The sequence below is a fragment of the Peromyscus leucopus genome, chromosome 4, assembly GCF_004664715.2.
Source record: "Peromyscus leucopus breed LL Stock chromosome 4, UCI_PerLeu_2.1, whole genome shotgun sequence".
In the NCBI taxonomy this organism is placed as follows: domain Eukaryota; kingdom Metazoa; phylum Chordata; class Mammalia; order Rodentia; family Cricetidae; genus Peromyscus; species Peromyscus leucopus.
In genome coordinates, this window is record NC_051066.1 from 97009255 (window position 1) to 97031118 (window position 21864).

General features: G+C 42.3%; 2 protein-coding genes across 5 annotated transcripts in view; both read left to right on the forward strand.

Annotated features, from left to right (window-relative positions):
• The window catches only part of Tmem62 (transmembrane protein 62), a 30788-nt gene extending 27971 nt beyond the window's left edge, over positions 1 to 2817 (forward strand). For all 3 annotated transcript variants that reach the window (XM_028878678.2, XM_028878677.2, XM_028878679.2), the window contains one exon: positions 1976 to 2817. In XM_028878678.2, the coding sequence (XP_028734511.1) occupies positions 1976 to 2302 (327 nt within the window). In that variant the 3' untranslated portion in view covers positions 2303 to 2817. The remainder of the gene's footprint in view (positions 1 to 1975) is intronic.
• A 1535-nt stretch (positions 2818 to 4352) lies between these two features.
• Ccndbp1 (cyclin D1 binding protein 1) lies at positions 4353 to 15714 on the forward strand. 2 transcript variants are annotated; one of them, XR_005091392.1, is made up of 11 exons: positions 4353 to 4562; positions 4683 to 4742; positions 5033 to 5112; positions 8271 to 8352; positions 10307 to 10400; positions 10585 to 10658; positions 11272 to 11348; positions 11624 to 11901; positions 12891 to 12951; positions 14762 to 14886; positions 15210 to 15301. XR_005091392.1 is itself a non-coding variant. In XM_028878680.2 (11 exons), the coding sequence occupies exons 1-11, from the start codon at positions 4463 to 4465 to the stop codon at positions 15322 to 15324; spliced, it is 1068 nt and encodes a 355-aa protein (XP_028734513.1). In that variant the 5' UTR covers positions 4354 to 4462; the 3' UTR covers positions 15325 to 15714. The 2 variants fall into 2 exon arrangements, 1 of the variants encoding a protein (XP_028734513.1); XM_028878680.2 differs by lacking the exon at positions 14762 to 14886 and adding an exon at positions 14926 to 14972 and having other exon boundaries at positions 4354 to 4562; positions 15210 to 15714.
• The last annotated feature ends 6150 nt before the right edge of the window (positions 15715 to 21864 follow it).

The following is a 21864-nucleotide window of genomic DNA, read 5'->3' on the forward strand; positions in this document are numbered from 1 at the left end:
TTCCTCCCGAGTGCTGGGATTAGAAGGCGTGCGCCACTATGCCCAGTTTTCATCACACTTTTATTGATAAATATGAAATAAGAGATTTATGGCAGAATAAAATTTACATTTCCAGGTTTTAAAAACTGACTATGGTAAGGAAAAATGTTTCTGAAGGATGAAAAGAAAAACTAGATACATAAGGAAAGTGAATGTCATTTAAGGAAAACTTCACTGTACAAAAAACAGTGCTGGAGAGATGGCTCAGCCATTAAAGGCTAGGCTCACCAAAAGCAGTGCTGGGCTTCCAAGTGTCTTAGCAGAGAACACGCTGCAAAGACGGCACTCTGCCTCCACGTGGAACACTATGGGGCATCCTCTCCAGTGTCCTTATTTGGAAAACAGCGATAGAGCAGTTTTATTTAATTCCTTTAAACACACAGCTTTCATTTCCATCCCTATCCTCTGGCCCTATTTCCAATTTCCACCTGGCCCAGTGGTCAGCAAGTACTACCTGAAAGAGTCTGATACTTCTCCCAGTCCAGAACTGGGCATTTGTTTCTTCTTCTCAGAATGCACTGTCCTCAGCTGACTCATTGCTGCCCTTCATGCTCCAGGGAGGTCTCCTAGTTCATGATGCAATGATTTCCTTCATTTAACTTTATAATTCAATTATAATTCAGATATATAATTATAATTATCTTCCTTGTAAATATACATCTGTCTATAATATATATGTGTGCATCCATAGATATTTATCTTTAATGAGTCCTTTTAAAATTTTATTTATTTATTTATTTATTTATTTATTTATTTATTATGTATGCAGTGAGTGGCCTGCAAGCTAGAAGAGGGCACCAGATCCCATTACAGATGGTTGTGAGCCACCATGTGGTTGCTGGGAACTGAACTCAAGACTTCTGGAAGAACAGCTAATGCTCTTAACCTCTGAGCCATCTCCGCAGCCCCCTTTTAAAACTTTTAATTTTATATGCATGAGTATTTTGCCTGTGTGTGTGTGTGTGTGTGTGTCTGTGTATCATGTGACTGCAGTGCCCTGGGAGGTCAGAAGAGGGATTCAGATCCCCTGTTTTGAAGTTTACAGACTGTTGTTAGTATTGGGACTCAAACTTCAAGTGCTATTAGTCATTTTTCTCTCTCTCTCTCAATGTGCTTTGTCTGCATGTATGCCTTTACACCAGAAGAGGGCATCAGATCCCACTATAGATGGCTGTGAGCTGGGAATGTGGTTGCTGGGAATTGAACTCAGGACTTCTGGAAGAACAGCTAGTGCTCTTAACCACTGAGCCATCTCTTCAGCCCCCAGTCACTCTTTAGCCTGCCATCCATTCCTTTCTTTTATTTTTGGTTTAACTTATTTACCAATGTTCCTCTAATTTAGAGCCTAGCACAGGCCTGCTGTAATGTGTACTATATGAATATTTGTTGAGTAAGCCACACAGCAACTACACTTAACTGAGATCTAATTTATATTTCAGTATTCAGAATGCAACCTCAATACTGATACCTAAGTTCTTCTTTCACTCTGCCAACACAGAGTACATACTCTGTTGTGTGCCTGTGCAGATTACTCAGTTCATTTCCAATGTAAACATTGTTGTGTATTTACTCTTGGTATATAATCTGTGTAACAGAGTATCAGTATTACAATAGGGACTTTAACATAAATGATATCTACCTTTAAGATAAATGAGAAGACAGGCAAATACACACACAGTTAACTCTAGGCCTACTGTTCTCTTATAAACAGGTATGATCAATGCATTAAAAATCAGACATATAAGAGCTAGGACATAGCTCAGGAGTAGATTGCTTGCATAGTGTATGCAAATCCCTGAGTTCCATCCCCATCTCCCCATCCTCCAAGAAAAAGCAGTCAGAGACTTAAACTAAAGACATATTAGTAAAAGCTACTACTACTAAGACCAGACCCCTGTAGGGCTTGGTGGTGTTAATGGTTCTCTCTTTCTTCTAGATGGTGTTTTTTAACATCCCCTTGATGGCTTATATATGTTGGAGCTTGCTGCAACGGTGCTGTGGTCACAACTTCAGGTCTCATCTCCACCAAGGAAAACACTTGAGAATTATACCCGTTTACCTACTTATTCTTCTGCTGTACATATGGCAAGTTTATTCTTGCTACTTTCTTCATGTGACTTACGGCACGCTAGCCTTTTTATTCTCCCCATTGCGGACCTGGTTGACATTGCTGACACCTGTACTCATTCGTTGTGTGTGGACATCGAACTCCACTGAACTTGGAACATTCATGGTGCAGTTAAAAAGTCATCTGAGCACCTGAAGACCGTGGCTTACAGCTGGCAGCCTGGCAGAAGTCCAGCCTTCACATTTGTAGCCCAGATCTCTACCCCAGTGGCAGATGGAAAAGCCAGTATCAGCGGGTGAGCTTCAGGTAGCTGTCACTCCTTGAACATCTGGATGTTGGAAGTGTTAACTACTGACTTCTGCAGTGTGGACTGCAGAGACATCTAACAATTGATTCTTTCTTCCTCAGGAGGCAAAGAGCCCTGATCAAGGAGATTCCCAGGGTGGGGGTCTCTGTTACTTGAGTACCTCAGCACTACTGTGTTTGTTAGGGTCATCCTGTGAAAAGCATCCAGCCCACACCTGGAATTCAGCAGCTGTCCAGGGTGCCATTTTATGCCTAGGGAACCTGTGGAGACTTGGGCTGGACCTTGACTTCTCTTGAAACTTTACTTCCCAGCCTGTTTCCCCACAGATTATGGGCTTTATGCTTCCTTAGTAGGGGCTATTTTCAACTAATCAAATAAATGAATGAATGATAAATATCACAAATGTCGGGCTGGAAAAAATAGCTCAGTGGTTAAGAGCATGTACTTCACCTCTAGAGAACCTGAGTTCAATTCCCAGAAACTATGTCAGGTTGAAAGATCCAGGAGATCTTCTTCAGAGAAAAACCAAGAACACACGAAAACGATCAATGCAAAAGAAGAGGTTTATTAATACAGGGTACCGGGCGAAGTCTCTAGAGACTTGCGCGCTTCCTAGGCAAGGGACTTTTATGGATCCCAGGGGCAAAGGTGCGTTACAGAAGCAAGCATGTACGGTCCTATTGTTTCAGAAGCAGTGAACTTGTCTTGTGTGTGGCTGATTTGGCCTTGCTCAGTATTTGTTTTTCAGCCAGTGCTTATTCTCAGGCAGGACAGCATAAATATCCTGATTTGACTAACTGTCTTTCTCAACTCCGACCACATTATTCTCTTCAAGCTGATGCTCCTATTATCTCTTCAGGGTGTTACCTGTGAACTCTTTTTTCTGATTCTTCAGAATGGTTTTTAGCTATTTTTTTCATCGCAACGATGTCCTCATAATGACTTTTCAAGTGCTCACAACTGCCTGTAACTCCAGCTCCAGACCAGAGCCTCTGTGGGCACCTGCCTTCATGTGTGCACAGATGTACACATAATTTAAAAATAATAAAAGATAAATATTAAAAGAAAGAAATATTGGGGCTTGAGAAATGGCTGAGCGATTAAGAGCATTGGCTGCTCTTCCAGAGGACCCGGGTTCAATTCCCAGCATCCACATGGCAGCTAACAACTGTCTGTGACTCTAGTTCCAGAGGATCTGATACCCTCACACAGACACACATGCAGACAAAACACCAATACACGTAAAAAAAAGTTAAAAAAAAAAAATCCCAAACGAATCTGCAATGTTGCTAAATATAGGAACCAGAAAGTGGGCCTGGCGTCTGGGGCTTGGAGAAAGAGTCACCACGGGGCTGCCACAGGCAGAGCTGCAGGCAAAGACCTCAGACATATAAAATAAAAAAAAGAAATAAATGAAAAGGTGGCCAGGTCTCTAGTCGGTCAGAAGACACCTGGCCGGGTCTTTAGGAGGTGGAGCAGGCGTGGCACGGCGTCAAGGTGGGGCGGGGGCGGTGGCAGGGCCGGGCACCTAGACAGGAGTCCCAATCTCCAGGCCCGCTGGGAGAGGAAGCCAGGAGAAGGAGGCGTGGCTGGGTCTCTAGGACGGGCTGGGGAGCCGTAGGCGGGTCTCTGGGAGCGAGAGGGAGGCGTGGCCTGATCTCTGATTGGGTCGGACAGGGTGGGCGGGTCTCTGGGAGCGAGAGGGAGGCGTGGCCTGATCTCTAAGTGGGTCGGACAGGGTAGGCGGGTCTCAAGGAGAGGGAGCGTGCCTGATCTCTGATTGGTAGGACAGGGTGGCGGGTCTCTGGGAGCGAGAGGGAGGCGTGGCCTGATCTCTAAGTGGGTCGGACAGGGTAGGCGGGTCTCAAGGCGGGCGGAAGCGTGAACTGATGGCCTAGGTGTCGGGAAGGCGGGGTCGCGTCACTGGGGAGGAAGGGGCGGGACGCGATGTGTGTTGCCGGAAGCGAGGGGTGTTTTCAGCACCGGAAGTACCGCGGCAGGGGCTGAATGGCTTAAGCGTCCTGACTATAACCGTGTGAGAGGCCGTGATGGCGAGCTCGGCAGCCGCAGTCCGCTTCCTTGCTCCGCCTCTGGAGCAGCTCCGGCTCTTGGCAGCGGAGCTGCGGTCGCTTCTGCCTGGAGTGCGGGGTGAGTTGTGGGAATCTGAGGCCCGGGGTTCCGGGCAGGGCGGTAGGGCGTCAGGTCAGGGCTCCGCTAACCTGTCTTTTGCTTTCCGGGTGTTCCGGCCTCCCACGCTACACCCTCAAGTCGGCGAAGCCCAGGAGAGAACCGAGCATTTTAATCGCGAGTTGTTTTGGAGAAGACTTAGTGAGTGTCTCTGCCATTGCAGACTCTTCCCTCATCTCTCCCTGCATCCTAAGCTCTTTCCCCTCTGCTGTACCCAGAGGAGATGGTAATCCCTCCCGCTCCTCATCCCTTCTGCTACCCATCCTCGGCATTTGAGGCTGAAATATAAAACAATTTCTGGAGTTGTTTTGGAGAGGTTTATGATGGTAAGGGTGGAGAAAGGACGCGTTATCTTAAAAAGTCCGAGTGACGGTTGCAGCTTTAACCTTTTAAATACTAACTTTGGCATCTGCCCCCTCTGCTACCCCCAGATGAGGCAGCCGTGAAAGTGTCAGGGGAAGCCACGATTCTGACCACTCTCTTCTCCCGACTTCCACTGCCATCTCCACTGGTGAGCTTTACTTCCGGAATGTTTGTGCTGCCCCTAGTTTTCTTCTCCCCTTATACACTCAAGCCACATTTATTTTTTTTCTATTTATCAAATGAGATTATAGTTTTTACCGCACGGGATTGTTGTGAGGACAGGGTAGAAAAGTCTTCTAAATTCAGTCTGAAACTCAACCAGGTTAGTTCCAATTAATTTTAATTTATAGTTATTTCTCACACATATTCCCCATCTGAAAGATGAGCAAGCAGGTTTAGAGACTCGGGTCAAGATTAATAAATGGTGGAGGTGGAATTAAAAGTCTACAAAGTATCTAAGCCAACACCTGTTACACAAAACCCTTTAGTATTAAATTTTTGTTTACCTGTTTATTTTACTTAATTACTAATATGTGGACAATACAAAGTTCAAAAGATACCAAAGTATACTAAAATACATATCTTCCCTCTCCATTTCTTCTTTCTATCTCATTTCCATTTCCTTCTGTATTATTCCATACAATCTGTTCTGTGTATATATACATCTCTTTGTGTTTCTTTTCACACACTAGTTAGATACTTATAAACATTGCTTTAGACCTTTTAAAAATTAATGTAGCTTAGAAGTTGATTCTTTTTTTTTTTTAATTTTATTTATTTTATTTTACCATACAATTCAGTTCTACATATCAGCCACGGGTTCCCCTATTCTCCCCCTTCCCACACCCTCCCCTTACCCCCCATTCCCACCTCCTCCAGGGCAAATCCTCTCCCGAGGACTGCAATCAACCTGGTAGACTCAGTCCAGGCAGGTCCAGTCCCTTCCTCCCAAGACTGAGCCAAGTGTCCCTGCATAAGCTCCAGGTTTCAAACAGCCAACTCATGCAATGAGCACAGGACTCGGTCCCACTGCCTAGTTGCCTCCCAAACTGATCAAGCCAATCAACTGTCACACCTATTCAGAGGGCCTGATCCACCTGGGAGCCCCTCAGCCTTTGGTTCATAGTTCATGTGTTTCCATTCATTTGGCTATTTTTTTTTTAATAATTGAGTAAAACTGAAATTTATTATAAGCCACAGTCGTCCTAGGGACCTCCATACTATATATATAGCCTTCATGGTTCTATGGGTCGTGGTCTGATTGTTCTTTATTTTATATCTAGAATCCACTTATGAGTGAGTACATACCATGACTGTCTTTCTGGGTTTGGGTTACCTCACTCAGGATGATTTTTTCTAGTTCCATCCATTTGCCTGCAAATTTCATGCTTTCATTGTTTTTCTCTGCTGAGTAGTACTCCATTGTGTATATGTACCACATTTTTTCCATCCATTCTTCCGTTGACGGCCATCTAGGTTGTTTCCAGGTTCTGGCTATTACAAATAGAGAAGTTGATTCTTAATGGCACATAAAAAAGTTGCTCAGTTCTTTGTAATGTTTAATAGAATGTAGAGTAACTATAGCAGTTACAAAGCACCCCAGGTGGACTTTTAAACTTTTTCCAACTTGCAGCTATTGTAAACAGCACTGTAGTGAATTGTAAGATATAATCTTTGTGTACACATGTGTGTTGATGGAAAAAAATTACAGAGGTGCAATTACAGGAACAAAGAGTTAATGCATTTTAAATAATCCTTTATTATGTAACTAAAAATAAAGTTAGATACAGGGCTGTGATCAGGAATGCCTGGTGCCACATTTTTCTAGAGCAAATGTACTCCAGAGTAGGTTATTTTATTTAAGTGTTTATTTTTATTTCATATCTGTGAGTATTTTGCCTGCATGTATGTGCACATGAATTGTGTGCTTGGTGCAAATGGAGGCCAGAAGAGGGCACCGGGTCCCCTGGAACTGGAGTTAAAGATGGTTGTGAGCTGCCATGTGGGTTCTGGGAACTGAACCTGGGTCCTCTGGAAGAGTAGCAAATGCTCTTAACCTCTGAGCCATCTCTCCAGCCCAAAGAGTAGGTTATTTTATACTGACATATTTGTTGCCTCAATTTTCATAGTAGTTTCAATAACTATATATATCCAAATATATTTTTATTTTTATTTATTTATTTATTTATTTATTTATTTATTTATTTATTTATTTTGGTGCTGGGGATTGAACTTAGGACTTCACATATACTATACAAACACTCTACTACTGAGCTACACTCTCAACCCTGCATGAATGTCTTCTTTTGTTTTTGTTGGTTTTCTATAGACAGGGTTTCTCTGTGCAGCTCTGGCTGTCCTGGAATTCACTCTGTAGACCAGGCTGGCCTTGAACTTACAGAGATCCGCCTGCCTTTGCTTCCCTAGTACTGGGATTAAAGATGTGCATCTGGCTCTGAATGTTTTAATATAATAGAAAATTTCTTTTACTACAAATAACTACAAAGATAAATACTCTTTTTCTGCATATCTTAAAACAACGGCTCTCAAACTGTGGGTCGTGGCCCCTTTGGGGCATCAAATGACCTTTGCACTGGTGTCACATATCAGATATCTGGCATATCAGATATTTACATTATGATTCATAACAGTAGCAAAATTATGAAGTAGCAGTGAAAATATTTTTTGGTTGGGGGTCACCACAACATAAACTATATTAAAGGGTAGTAGCATTAGGAAGGTTGAGAACCACCACTTGTCTTGAATGATTTGGTAATAAGGAAAAAGATAAATTGTATGAGAGCAGACAAAGAGACAGTAATGGCACGATGCAGTAGTTGGTCTGTATAACAAAAAGACCAGGTGCTGAATATTTTAAGCTTGGTAGAACAAATGCTCAACTTTTCCTTTGTAATACAATTACAACTGTTAGATGTTCATACACTAATGAGCATGACTGTGTCCCAGTGACACTTTATTTATAAAACCCAACAGTGAGCCTGCATGAGCCTCTGGCCATAATTTGCTTCCTACTGGTCTAAGTGCAGTGATTAGCTCATGCCACAACATAATTGCTTAGGATATTAAATAGCAGAAATAAGTTTTTCCTTCATTTTGTATTGCTTTATTGAATTGTCTGGTATCTACCTAATTTCTTTCTAGTATGGGATGCATACATCATAAACTTGACTTATAATAGGGTTTCAGAAGACATTTGATTATGCTTTATAGATGTTTGATCTCTTTCTCATTAATTGCTATTGAACATTTGTTCTATTCATTCTGAATTCGTCCATCACTTCATAGGAAACCCAGAGGATCTGTGAGCACATCTATGTTGCCATCAAGGAAATTATTGCAATATATTATTCACTTCCTAAGGATCAGGGTAAGTCACTGTGTATACACAGTAGTGTTGCATTTAGATCTTTGCTAAGGTAGTAGACTATATCCTGATGTTGCATATTAATATGTAAACATTGTTTTCCAATATGTAAACAGTATTATATGTTTATCTTCAATGTAATATTATTATATATTTATATGTAAACATATTATACATGTCTATTTTTCTTCAGTTTTGAGCATGTGACTTTTCCCCATAAAAAAGTCAAAGATAATTTTATAATGTGAGTGACCTCTGTAGCACTCCATTAGGCTAAAGTACAGATGCTACTATGCTACCTGTGATTTCCCATTGTTAAGCTTTACCTGATTCTTTAAAAAGTGTGGACGGGCGGCGGTGGCACATGCCTTTAATCCCAGCACTCGGGAGGCAGAGCCAGGCGGATCTCTTTGAGTTCAAGGCCAGCCTGGTCTACAGAGCGAGATCCAGGACAGGCACCAAAACTACACATAGAAACCCTGTCTTGAAAAACCAAACAATAACAACAAAAGAGAGAGAGAGAGAGTGGAGAGAGTGGGGGAGGAGAGGAGGGGGGGGGGGGGGGGGGGGGGGAGGGGAGAGAGAGAGTGTGTGTGTGTGTGTGTGTGTGTGTGTGTGCGTGCACAGGTACACACATGGAAATGGGTTCTCTCATTCCATTATGGATTCTTGTGATTAAACTCAGACTACCAGGCTTGTGCAGCAAGTTCTTTTACCTACTGAGCCATCTCAACTGGTTATTTAAAAAAAGATATTATTTATTTAGTGGGTATGGGTGTTTTGCCTTGTGTATCTGTGTACCACAAGCATGTCTGGTCCCTGCCAAGGTCAGAAGAGGACACTGAATCCCCTGGAACTGAAGTTACAGACAGTGTGATCTGCTATATGGGTTTGGGAATTGAACCTAGGTCCTCTGGAAGAACAGCTAGTGCTCTTAAGTGCTGAACCATATCTTCAGCCCTCAACTGATCCTTTATAAAAATCATTCAGGCCAGGCGGTGGTGGCACCTTTAATCCCAGTGCTCGGGAGGTAGAGCCAGGTGGATCTCTGTGAGTTCAAGGCCAGCCTGGTCTACAGAGTGAGATCCAGGACAGGCACCAAAACTACACAGAGAAACCCTGTCTCGAAAAACCAAAACAAACAAACAACAACAAAAAAACCCATTCATTATTTGTGGCTGTGTGTGTACATGCACACGTAGGTGCATGTGTGTATTCAGGTGCTCGTGCATGTGTATATGAGTATGTGTGGAAGGCAGGACCTTGTGTTTTTGAGAGAATCTTCATTGGAGTTTCTGTCTCTGCTTCGTCAGCACTGGTATCATAGGACCACTCTGTTCTGACTGCCTTTCTTCTGTAGGTTCTGGGAATTACACTCAAGCTGTCATGTATACCTGTGACTGGCACTTTATCAAATAGGCTGTCTTCTCAGCCCCTAATTCACTTTTCTTTCCAGTCCATTCTAATTGTTATGTATGCTTGCTGAATCTAAGCTCCATACCCATGCCAAGGCCATCCCAACCCTCCTCCACCTAGCATTACATCGTACTCTGTTTGAAGACCCTTCACAAGTTAAGAGTCCACCAGCATGGCCTGTAGTTATACCTTCGTTGAAGTTATGCTGAGAAAATAAATGAAAACATGTCATAGTTCATTAGGGTTACTTACAAATGCTTTAAACTTCCAGTGTTTTGTCCATACGTATCAAAGGGCCAGTGTCCTTAATGAATGAATGAATACACATGGAAAGACTCCAACACCATTGGAGAACAGGTCTAAGGAATGGCAGGAGGGACAATAAAATGACATAAGAATTTAAGTAAGACTTGAGTCTTGCACTGGGACATGATGTAAAGCATGTAGGTGTCTGTTACTGCATAGTTCCATATAAGAATCCAGAAAGCAGGTGGTGACTTTTGAAACAACCGGGCTACTTACTCTTTGGGTTTGACCGCAGGGATCACCCTGAGAAAGCTGGTACGGAATGCTACTCTGGACATTGTGGATGGCATGGCTCAGCTCCTGGAAGTGCTTACCTCTCCATCTCACAGGTAGCAGTGTCACAGTGTGGGGTGACAGCTAGTGGGCTTCCTCGACCCTAACAGCAAAGTTATACATCGGCCCTCATCGTGGGCAGTATATATAACATAAGATATATAATATGTAAACAGGAAAGAGGGTTTTAGGAGACAGGAACCTAGGTTATTGATATGTCCTTTTTAATTCCTTTTCCAGCACTGAGAACAGTGACCTTATTTCCTGCAATAGTGTCTCGGTAGCGTGCCAACAGGTGCCTGAGATTCCAAAAGGTGGGTAGAAGTAAGCTATTCACTGCTGCTCAAAGCAGAGAGGCCTCTCTAGGTTTCTCTCTCAGGCTTCCAGCTTTGCCTTACATAAATAATTGAATTTCTATGAAGACTTCAAGTGAAATAATATGTAGTTGATTATCATCAATATTAATGGACTTTAGTACTTTTTGCCATTCCTCATACTGGTTTCTGGTTTGGTTTGGTTTGGGCAGTGCTGGGATTGAGCCCAGTGCATGCCAGCCGAGGGCTCTGCTGCTGAGCACTGTTCCTTAAACTCAGCCGCCTCCTCTTGCTGTGGCTCTGTCTCTTGTTGAACAGATAGCATTTTCTCTCCTGTGACTGTCCCAGGAGCAGCATGGGGGCACACTGCAAGGGTTATAAAGCAGAGCCGGGCAGACTAAGTGGTTGTCAAGAGGACTGTGATACCAAACACCACGGGACAGTTGGGTTTCCTCTGGTGGTGAAATTAAAAAGCCTTTTTAACCCTCTGTCCAGGCAGAGGGTATAGTAAGAACAGTTTTACTTTAAAGCAGTGTTGGTTGCCCTTTGTGGTCTTAAGAGGGAGGCTAGGTTTCTCCTCGAATTCTAGTACTTGTGATAATTTCACTCCTAGATAACAAAGCTGCAGCCCTTTTGATGCTGACAAAGAGTGTGGAGCTTGTGAAAGATGCACATGAAGAGATGGAGCAGGTGAGGGCACTTTCATGACCAGTAGATGAGAACTCATCATGAAGACAGGGAGTTAGTTCCCTGCAACTGGACTGAATGATCCCAGTCTCACTCCTGTCCAGTCTTCCATCTCCCACCATCTCTGGCTTGTGTCTTAGTACCACTTCTCTGTTCCTTACCGGACAAGGAGAAGGGCAATGTGGTTTATAGATTGACTCAGTTTTGTAGCCGATAGCAAAGCGGGTGACTGATGGTGGTGGAGTGTTTGCATTTGCATATATGATGATATTTCTTAGGCTGTAGAAGAGTGTGACCCTTACTATGGCCTCTTGAATGATTCTGAGGACAACTCTGACAGCCACAATGATGAGGATGGTGTATTAGGGCTTCCAAGCAATCGGGACTCATACTGGTCACAGGAAGATCAAGAGCTCATAACCCCGTGTCTTGCATTGGTGAGAGCATCCCGAGCTTCCCTCAAGAAAATCCGGGCTTTAGTGGCCGAGAATGGGAAGAAGGAGCAGGTATCCCAGCTGGATGACATTGTGGACATTTCTGATGAGATCAGCCCCAGGTAAGCATGTGTCACACTTGGAAAGAGGAGCACTGTGATCCAAGCTGCTGCTGCTCCAGGGTTTCCTTTCAGCTTTTTATATTTTGAAATTTTTCAAGTCTGAAAGAAATTGAAAAAGTACTTCAGTAAATAGCTCTAAATCCTTTATTTGGATTCTCCCATTCACCTATTTCCCCTGTATATTTATTTCTTGATAAATAAATATGTTTTTCCTAAATCATTTAGGATATAAAATAATTTTTCACCCCTAAATATTTTATCAACAATCTCCTAAGAACAGATATTCTTAGAGTCACATTCAAGAAATTTAGCATTTGATGTAATAATAATATCTAATACTTAGATTTCTCCATTTGTCTCAAAAAATACCTTAATAAATTCCACTTCCATTAAGGTGTCTTACTACATTGGGTTGGCATCTGTTTAGTTCCTTGCAATCTGGAATAGTTTCTGTCCCTTCTAGTCTGATTTGACATTGGCATTTCAGAATTACATATTGTAAATACACAACAATATGGGGTTTAAGATTATTTTCTCACAATGGTAATAAAGTTAAACTTTGGGTCAAAGATGTGAGTGTCTGTACTTCCCTCTATATCCAGTTGGGGAGGCACATGATACTGGTTTTTCTTCTTGTGATAATAAATGTGGTCACATGGTAAAGTCGTGGCCTCTTTAGAAAGGCCACTTTCCCTAACATGTCTAGCTCCCATTGATGAACTCTGCCAGTATCACTGACTACACTGATGGTTTTGGATCCTCTTGCTTTGACTCAACTAGTCATTCCTCATCCTGTGAACCAGGCATTTGTACCCCAGCTTCCTAAATAGGATGTGCTTGTTTCAGTGAACACTGATTGAGTTGCTTCTGCATCGCACGCATACCTACTTACTAGAATTAAGGAACTGAATTGGTTGTGTACTGGAACAACCACACTGAGCTCTGTCCCCGCTTTTTGGTTAATGGTTATATTTTCCTTCTGCTCTTAGTGTGGATGATTTGGTTCTGAGCATATATCCACCTGTGTGTCACCTCACTGTGCGGATCAGTGTAAGTACTAGCTTTGAACTGGTAGAATTTTATTAGTCGCTAATAAGTCTAGTAGTCCCTATAATCTATAGAGCATTTATATCTTTGCCAAACTTGTGTGCATGTATAATAGTTTCACGGTTCTTACATATATTTGTGCTTGATAAAGACTAGCTAAATTTGAGTTATAATAGCCATGCGCTTTGATACTTGTTTTATAACCACTTGGATAATCATTTGAAAATAGAAAATAGTGCTTTAAAAAGTAAAATTCTTTTTTTTGTTAATTTTTTATTTATTAGGGGGAGGGGGCGTATATGCACCTATCTGTGTGCAAATGCATGTGCACATATGCAGAGGCCAGAAATTACTGAGTAGACTCTGTCACTCTACCTTATTACTTTGAGGCAGGGTCTGTCACTGAACCTGGAACTAGTCTGGTAGCCAGTAAGCCCTAGTGATCTCGTAATCTCTGTTCCCCATAGTTCTGGGGTAACAGGTAACATGGTCATATCCAATGTACACTTGTAAGCACTCTTTGCCACTGAGCCATCATCCCAAGTCAAATTCCTTTTAGAGATCTGATTTTACCGAATCAGTACCATAATAGATATTTTGTATGTGTAACACACATATGTATTTATGGTTTTATTGTATTCTTGAAGTGCTACTGCTTTTATAGAGTTCTGTTCTTTTATTTTTATGAACTCAAGTTCATACCACTAATGTTACTGGGAAGAAAAGTGAACCTGCCAAGTAATTTAAATTTTATAACAGGATGCGTTGGTTCTAATATATTATAAATTAGATGGTAGATTAATTAATCTGTAGAATGTTTCAGTAAAACAGATTCTTTAGGACATTAACTTTTAAAAAATTGAATTCTTGAGAAATAAAATTATAAAATTTTTAGCAAGATATTGTATCAATGATCCCAAACACAGAATTATATGAAGTAATTCATAAATATGTATGTACATATATGTGTGTGTGTGAGTTATTTTATATTGTTGCCATCCATCCATCTCCTTTTGGTTGTGGTATGGTGCTAGGGATTCCAAGTAGGATATGCCAAGCAAGGGCTCTGCTGCTGGGCTACAGCCCCAGGTCTTGAAATCTTCAGTTTTATCGTTTTGGGCTTCTTAAAGTTCTAAACAGAAATAGCTCATAGCCTGAGCCGTCACAAACTCGGTTAGAGTCTCCTTTTTCTCTCTTTTTTTGAAATATTCTATGTGTAATCTAGGCTGCCATAAAACTCACTATTCTTCTTCAAGGTTTGAGATCATTCTTTTTTTCCAAATTAAAAAAAAAAATATTAAAATTAGCCAGGTGGCGGTGGTGCATGCCTTTAATCCTAGTACTCCTGAATCAGAGGCAGGTGGATCTCTGAGTTCGAGACCAGCCTGGTCTATAGAGTGAGTTCCAGGACAGCCAGGGCTACACAGAGAAACCTTATCTCAAACAAATAAACACACAAACAAAAATTAGTTAAATTAATTAAAAATTATGAAAACATAATAATGTTACACCAGCAGTGTTTTTCAGATCTTGTTAAGTAGGAAAGAATCCATAATGGTACTAACTTTACCTAATTAGCATTTTAAATTGCATTTATTCATTTATTTATTGTGTATATATACACATGTCACAGTTGTGTATGTGGAGACCAGAGGACAACTGTGGAAGTCTTTCCCAGGAATCATATTCCGGTTGTCAAGTATGGCAGCAAGTGTGCTTACCCAGTGAGCCATCTCATCAGCCCTAATCAGCTTTTTTGTTGTTGAATATTTTATCTTCAAGGCTCTTTTCTTTCTTTCTTTTTTTGACTAAGTGCTGGAGTTCAAACTCAGGTCTTCATGACAGCACAGCACAGCCCCTGTAAGGCTCTTTTTAAATGATTCTCTTATCGTCAATACATGGATCTTCAAGCTCTTTGTTTTGGTGCCAGGGCTCAGGGTGAGTGACATCTCTCTCTCTCTCTCTCTTTTTTTCTAGTCTGCGAAATTGGTGTCTGTTTTAATAAAGGCACTTGAAATTACAAAGTAAGTCTGAAGACTTCTCCATACTTGGCTTGAGAATAAAATCGTCTGGCCAGCTATTCTCAAGAACTAACCCCATTTCAGAGAGTTGGGGAGGGAAGCTGTGGGTGTGGGCAGGGTGTGGAGCAGCCAGCCTGTGAAGAGGAATGCCTTCTTATTGTAGTTTCCCCTCTGCACCTCCTGGGAATGGCTTTTCCCTTCACGCTGCTGTGTTAATAACTTGTTCTTTTTTCTTCCCAGAACAAGTCATGTGACCCCCCAGCCAGAAGATAGCTGGATCCCTTTACTCATGAGTGCCGTTGATCACTGCATGAGCAGAGTTAAGGAGCTCACTCAGCATGCAGCTGCATTGTGAGCTCCCAGGCCGTTCTTACTCCTCTTTCTCCTGCTCCCACAGCCACGATCCAGTGTCTGCTTTTATTTATTTATTTTTATTTTTTTTCCCCTGTGTCTGCTTTTAGAAGTGGAGCTATGATAGGGTGCTTGCTGGATAGAAAGGAGACTTCTGACTGTATTTCGCAAGAGCTTCTTATCAAGATTGTAGGCCAGGACAGATTGGCAGTTATCTATAAATCATATGAGTGTGATATGCTTCTATGCTAGACACAAAAGAAATTTGTATAAATTTGTGCTTTCAGCTATTTCTTGGAGATTCTTAAGGGAGTTGTCCTATTCTCTATTTTACAGTAAAGTATATTGTTTTATTAAGATTTTGATGATCTCAATAAAATGCTAACCTATGCAACTAAATGTGTCATTTAATGCAACTAAAAGTGTCATTTAAAATCTTTTATTGTGAGCCAGGCATGTTGGCATACACCTTTAATCCTAGCAGATTTCTGAATCAGATGCCAGGCTGGTCTACATAGTATGTTCGAGGACACCCAGAGAGCTACAGAGAGACCTAATTTCAAAAAGAATAAGAATAAAAGAAAATGAACAGGCTGGAAAGATTTCTCAGTGGTTATTACTGCATATGCTAATATGTTAGTGTCTTAGTTAGGGCTTCTGTTGCTGTGAAGAGAGACCATAGAGACAGGGTTTCTCTGAGTAACAACTTTGGCTGTCCTGGAACTCGCTCTGTAGACCAGGCTGGCTTCAAACTCAGAGATCCGCCTACCTCTGCCTTCTGAGTGGTGGGATTAAAGGCGTTTACCACCTCACCTGGTCCAAGGCAATTTTTACAAAGGAAAACACTTAATTGGGGCTGGAAAGATAGCTGAGAGTTCTACATCTGGATCTGCAGGCCAGAGGAAGTGTAACATCTAGACACTTACTTTAGAGCTGGCTTGAGCATTTGAGAACTCAAAGCCTGCTCCCTAGGGAAGCACTTCCTCCAACAAAGCCACACCTACTCCAATAAGACCACACCTCCCAATAGTGCCACTCCCTAAGGGCCTATGGGGCCATGTTCATTCAAACCACTACAGTTATGTGGGTATGAATAGAAAAAGGCTAAGACTAAGATTAGTATTGGGTCGATAGGGGGTGTTGTAAAAACACAAGAGTTGGGGAGGGCATTTTGGCTGAAAGTGAAAGACCCCCACTCCATTATGAGGACATGGGGGCGTTGGGCCGATGAAATCCCCCCCCCCAATAACTTAGCCTAAGAAACGCCATTCTGAAGGAATCAGAAAAACAGGAGTTCACAGCCGTAGCCAGCCATCTGGCCTTGAGAGAGACATAACTATAGCCAGCCATCTGGCCTTGGGAGAGAGATAACTGTGGTCGGCGGCCTTGGGAGAAAAACAGTTGAGTCAAATCAGGATATTTTATGACTGGCCCCCTGGCCTTGAGGAATAAGCAGCTGGGCTGGAAAAACACCCACTATACCCTGGGCAAGGCCAAGTCAGCCACACACATATGACCCCAAGTTCACCCTGGCCTTCTTTGAAACAACCAATAGGAGCCCTGTAACTATGCTTCTCGCTTCTGTAACTGCGCCTCTGCCCCCCTGGGATCCTATAAAAAGTCCCCCTTGCCCTAGGAAGGGGCGCAAGTCCTCCGAGAGACTTCACCCCAGGTACCTGTGTATCAAAATAAACCCTCTTGCTGTTTGCATCTGATCTGTGGTTTCGGTGTGTTCCTTGGGTTTGGGGTCTCTCCTGAAGGAAGATCTCCCCTGGGGGTCTTTCAAAAGTAGACTGAAAAGATAGGCAAAGATATACAATCATGGGCCTGGAGAGATGGCTCAGAGGTTAAGAGCACTGGCAGCTCTTCCAGAGGTCCTGAGTTCAATTCCCAGCAACCACATGGTGGCTCACAACCATCTGGTACCCTCTTCTGGGGTGTAGGAATATAGAGACCCCGCGAATCTCCCAAATCCCTGCTCTTTGGGAGAGGACAAAAAGAAAGGAAAGAGTAAGGAGAAGGGAAAAGTGACCCAGGGCAAGAAGAGGAGCAAGACACTTACACTAGAGCTGGCTTGACTCTTGGGTTGCTAAATTGACATTGGGTATTAAATAGGGGAGAAACAGATGCAGGGAGGAGAGAGATCTGGGTGGGGATACAAGCAATGAAACTGTTCGGCCTGATAACCAGACTCATCTCTCAGTGTCCTTTCTCCAGCTACAAGAAGCCTGTCTCACCCCTGGGAGTTCCTCCATTATACTCTTGTTCTCTCTTGGTCTGGCTTTGAGTAACTCAATTACAGATGCTGGTCCAGTCTGTGCTTTATGGGTGGAGTCTCAGATGCCAGTACACCTTTGTACTTCAGGGTTCTGGGTGGAAATGCTGGCCCTTCCCTCTGCTGTCTCCATAGCCCATGTAGTTTGGGGTGTGTTGCTCAAATCCTGATGAAGCATCATGAGCCAGGTCCAGCCACACACATTTCCTAGGGTTTCAGTGGGTCCTTGGCTTTATTGGATGATAGGAAGGGGCAGAGGATGATGAGCATTGTAGCTTTCTCACGTTTAGGGTCTTTATCCGGTCTCTAGAGCTGTGTCTATGAGTTTGGTGCTATTCCTTGCTGGTAGGTTCAGGCAGCATGTGTTCAGACTCTTGCAAGCTTTTCTTATTATTCTGTATCCACTTGCTTGCTCCTCTGGGCAATGGCGGTGAAGGGGGACTGTGGAAATCTTGGCTTCACACCCTTGTAATCATAGTACATATCTGGCTTGCTGTAGTTACATTTCTCCTTCAGTCTGAGTTCAGCCTCTGATTTGGGTTTCCAGCAGTGGGACCCCATGGGCTCAGGAACCCTCAGGGCATTTTCCTGGTGGGGTTCAGCTCTACACTCATCAACAGGCTTCACAGAAGAAGAACCAGGGCACAGCCACAAACTGAACAAGCAAAACCATACTCCAAAAGTGTAAATATCTCAATGTCCAGTATCTGGGATTTACTCACGATCTTCTGGGCTCTCTTCAGGGACTCCAACCCTGCCACAAAGTGCCAAGCCTCAGCTGCTCTTCATGACCCCTTCATACCTTCAAAGCCAGCACTATCTGGGTGACTCTTATACTACCAAATTTGGCTACCAGCACTATGTAAAACCTTGGCCACCTCTGGATCATAGTTTCTGTGTGCTGACTCTCAGGAAACACTTTGTAGAAGACTTCACCTCAGTGATGCTAGTCTCTTCTTCTTCTTCTTCTTTTTCTTTTTGGTTTTTTTGAGACAGGGTTTCTCTGTGTAGTTTTGGTGCCTGTCCTGGATCTCACTCTGTAGACCAGGCTGGCCTCGAACTCACAAAGATCTGCCTGGCTCTGCCTCCCAAGTGCTGGGATTAAAGGTGTGCGCCACCACCGCCCGGCTTGCTAGTCTCTTCTTAGTCACAGCTGAGTCTTTAGTCCCAGCTGACCAGCATGCCTTGTCCCAGCAAAGCAAAGGTTTTACTTTAGTGGTTCTGCTTTCTTGTTGACCGTAGCTGATTCTTCAGCCTCAGCTGACCAGAAACCACAGATTCTTCACAAAATGACCTGGTAGAATCTTGACTTCCCTCTGAAACTTCACAAGCCATGTCTTCATTGTTTCAATACTCTCATCTTCTAAGCTCTTACAGAACAGTCCACTGAGCTCTCGACACTCAGTGACTTTATTAGCCCAAAGGTCCGAAGTCCTTCCACAATCCTCCCCAAAACAACATGGTCTGGCCTGTCACAGAAACGCCTCCTATCCTGGTACCAAACTTCTGTCTTAGTGCTTTATTGCTTAAAGAATCTTAATTCTGTTGTGGAATATTATTTTAAGTATGTAAAGGTATGTTGCATTTATTTCAGCTCCTTTTGTTAACAATGCAAAGATGTGTTACATTTGATTGATTAAATAAAATTAACCTGGGGTCAGGATGCTGAGTCAACAACTAGCTGACAGGAAGTGGTAGGGAGGAACTATGTGTACCAAGGGTTCTTGAGTGGGGGCTGAGCAGAAGGATGGCCCCTTTTTTCGAGAAGATGAAGGAGAGACAGTTAGCTACTTGCTAGTCAGCCTCCCTGAGCTAGCAGGATTTCACCTCAATCTTTGAATCCTGAGTTCTATAGAAGGATAGAGATTTAGATCAAGTTTCCCGTAGCAGAGTGACAGACCCGGTGCCCTAAGGGAACAGAATTCTCACCTAGCTGCAGCTGGTGTGCCCAACCTGCTGCTGGTCGCTGTGGAGTTGCAATTGCTGGTGGGAACAGCAATTGCTTAAGGCAAAACAACGCAATTCCAAGTTGAAATAGACTAATAACTCAGTAACTGTCATTGCCGATGACCCCTGAACCAATCACAATGGCGGGCAGAGTGGTACAGGCACAGAAGGAAGAAGACTGGACTCAGGTGGTAGAGACCTGTGGTGTATAATTATAAATATCTAATCTTTAACTCCATCGAAGACCCCAGAAGGATATAATATGACCTAAGTAAACAGGAAGTAAATAGCAATTTCCATAATTCTAGAAATGACAGAGACATCTGGCTGCCTGGACAGTCATCGAAACAAAGTTGGGGCATCTGCAACGTTGGGGCATCCATCTTCAGCCTACAGGCCTAGAGTCTCTGGCATAGCTTTCAGTGAAGCAGGGAATTTTAGGGACTGTTCTGCCCATTCTGGCAAAGTCTGTCAGTTGCTTCTCCCTGTGTCCTGTAGAATGTCTGGCAGTTTCTTCTGCGAAGCAGGAACCTGAAGGACCATCTAGCCTTGTAAAGTTCAGTGGTGATCTTCCTATGGGTCCTGCATGTTCAGTTTATACAACATCCTGTCAAGAAGCTGAAGCAAGAGTAGTTTCCTGCCCAAATGGCTAACTTTTGCCATAAAGAAAGCAAATTCCATATGGAATTTCTTTGATGCCCATCATCTTCTCTGAAGTAGATTGGTGCTGCCAGGAGCAGACATGTCTCAATGTCCAGAAAAGTCCTAAGTTCTTAAAATATTTTAAATGCCATATTCTGTAGGTCTTTGAAGTTTTTGAAAATTACCTACCTAACTGAAATATCTCAATGTATACCAGGAAAACTTAACTAACATGACTATAACTTTGATTATCATAGATGACTAATTATTAATCTGTATTTAATTATACATTAAAATTTTAAATGCATTGCATAAACAATATTTTAAACAAGAGTAGAAATATATATAGTATAACAAAATTAACTTTAAATTTGTATCAATAAACTAAAATCCATAGCAATGTAAAACTTCTCAAACAAGTTGTTGCTCTTTAAAAGTAGATTCAATAATCTACCCTTAAATTCTATTATATCTATATCCCCTTTTGTTTTTAGAAAGAGATTGCATTTATAATCGACCCACTTTAAATAAAAATAAACATTCATAAACAATATTTTGGGTATTTGGGCATAGCTTCCCATACTACTTCCTGATGATTGGAGGCACTGGCAATCTTATGGGGATCCTGAGAAATTTAAGAATTATAGTTAAATCTTGGCTATAGTAGTCTGTGAGGCTGTATCGACCTTTGGGGGGGGATCTTAGTTGATCAAACCATACTAGCCTGGAAGCAATCCGTAGGTTCTCATCTTCTGTGGAAACGAAAGCAGAACCTCTTTTCCAAAGCAACGTATCCTTAGCCATAAATTTTGAAGTCAAGATACCTTTAAAATATACATATTGGTTTAACTTAGTACAATCAAATGTCTCTGCAGTTAAAAATCCCAAAAACAATAGAATAATATGCAGTATCCAGATTCTTTGTGTAATTTCCATCCTTATGTGGCTTAACTTTTATATTATTTTTTCTGCTTCTTTAAAGATTTTATTTTTAAAAACTTTATTTCTTTATATAACTGTCTATGTTCATTTTCTCTCTCTTCCAAGCCCATGTATATTTTTACATATATTGTAAACCGTTTAGAGGTTTATTCTATCTGAATCTGTCTTATTGTGAATCTATAATCCTTTTCTGGCTAAGAGATATTTTAAAATGCTAAGCTGCAGGAAAAGAGGTTCTGCTTTTGTTTCCACAGAAGATGAGAACCTATGGATTGCTTCCAGGCTAGTATGGTTTGACTTTGGCTGTTGAATCCACCCCATTTGGCTTTCCAACATGGTGGAGGTATGTTTGCCACCAGCTCTGGGATCCATGCTCACCCCAACCCTGGGAAGCAGTGGGTCTATGTCTCCATCAAACAGTGTATAGGCCAGAACTCCACTCCCCACCCCCCACCCCACCCTGTTTTCTTTTCTTTTTTCTTTTTCTTTTTTTTTTTTTTTTTTTTTTTTTTTGGTTTTTCAAGACAGGGTTTCTCTGTGTAGTCCTGACTATCCTGGAATTTGCTTTGTAGACCAGGCTGGCCTCGAACTCACTGAGATCTGCCTGCCTCTGCCTCCCAAGTGCTGGGGGTTAAAAGCATGTTCAACCTTTTTTTTTTTTTTTGGTCTGTGCTTAGCAAAAGCTAAATCCACCAACCAGTGTGGTTTGGAGATTCCTCTATGTACCACAGAGGGAAT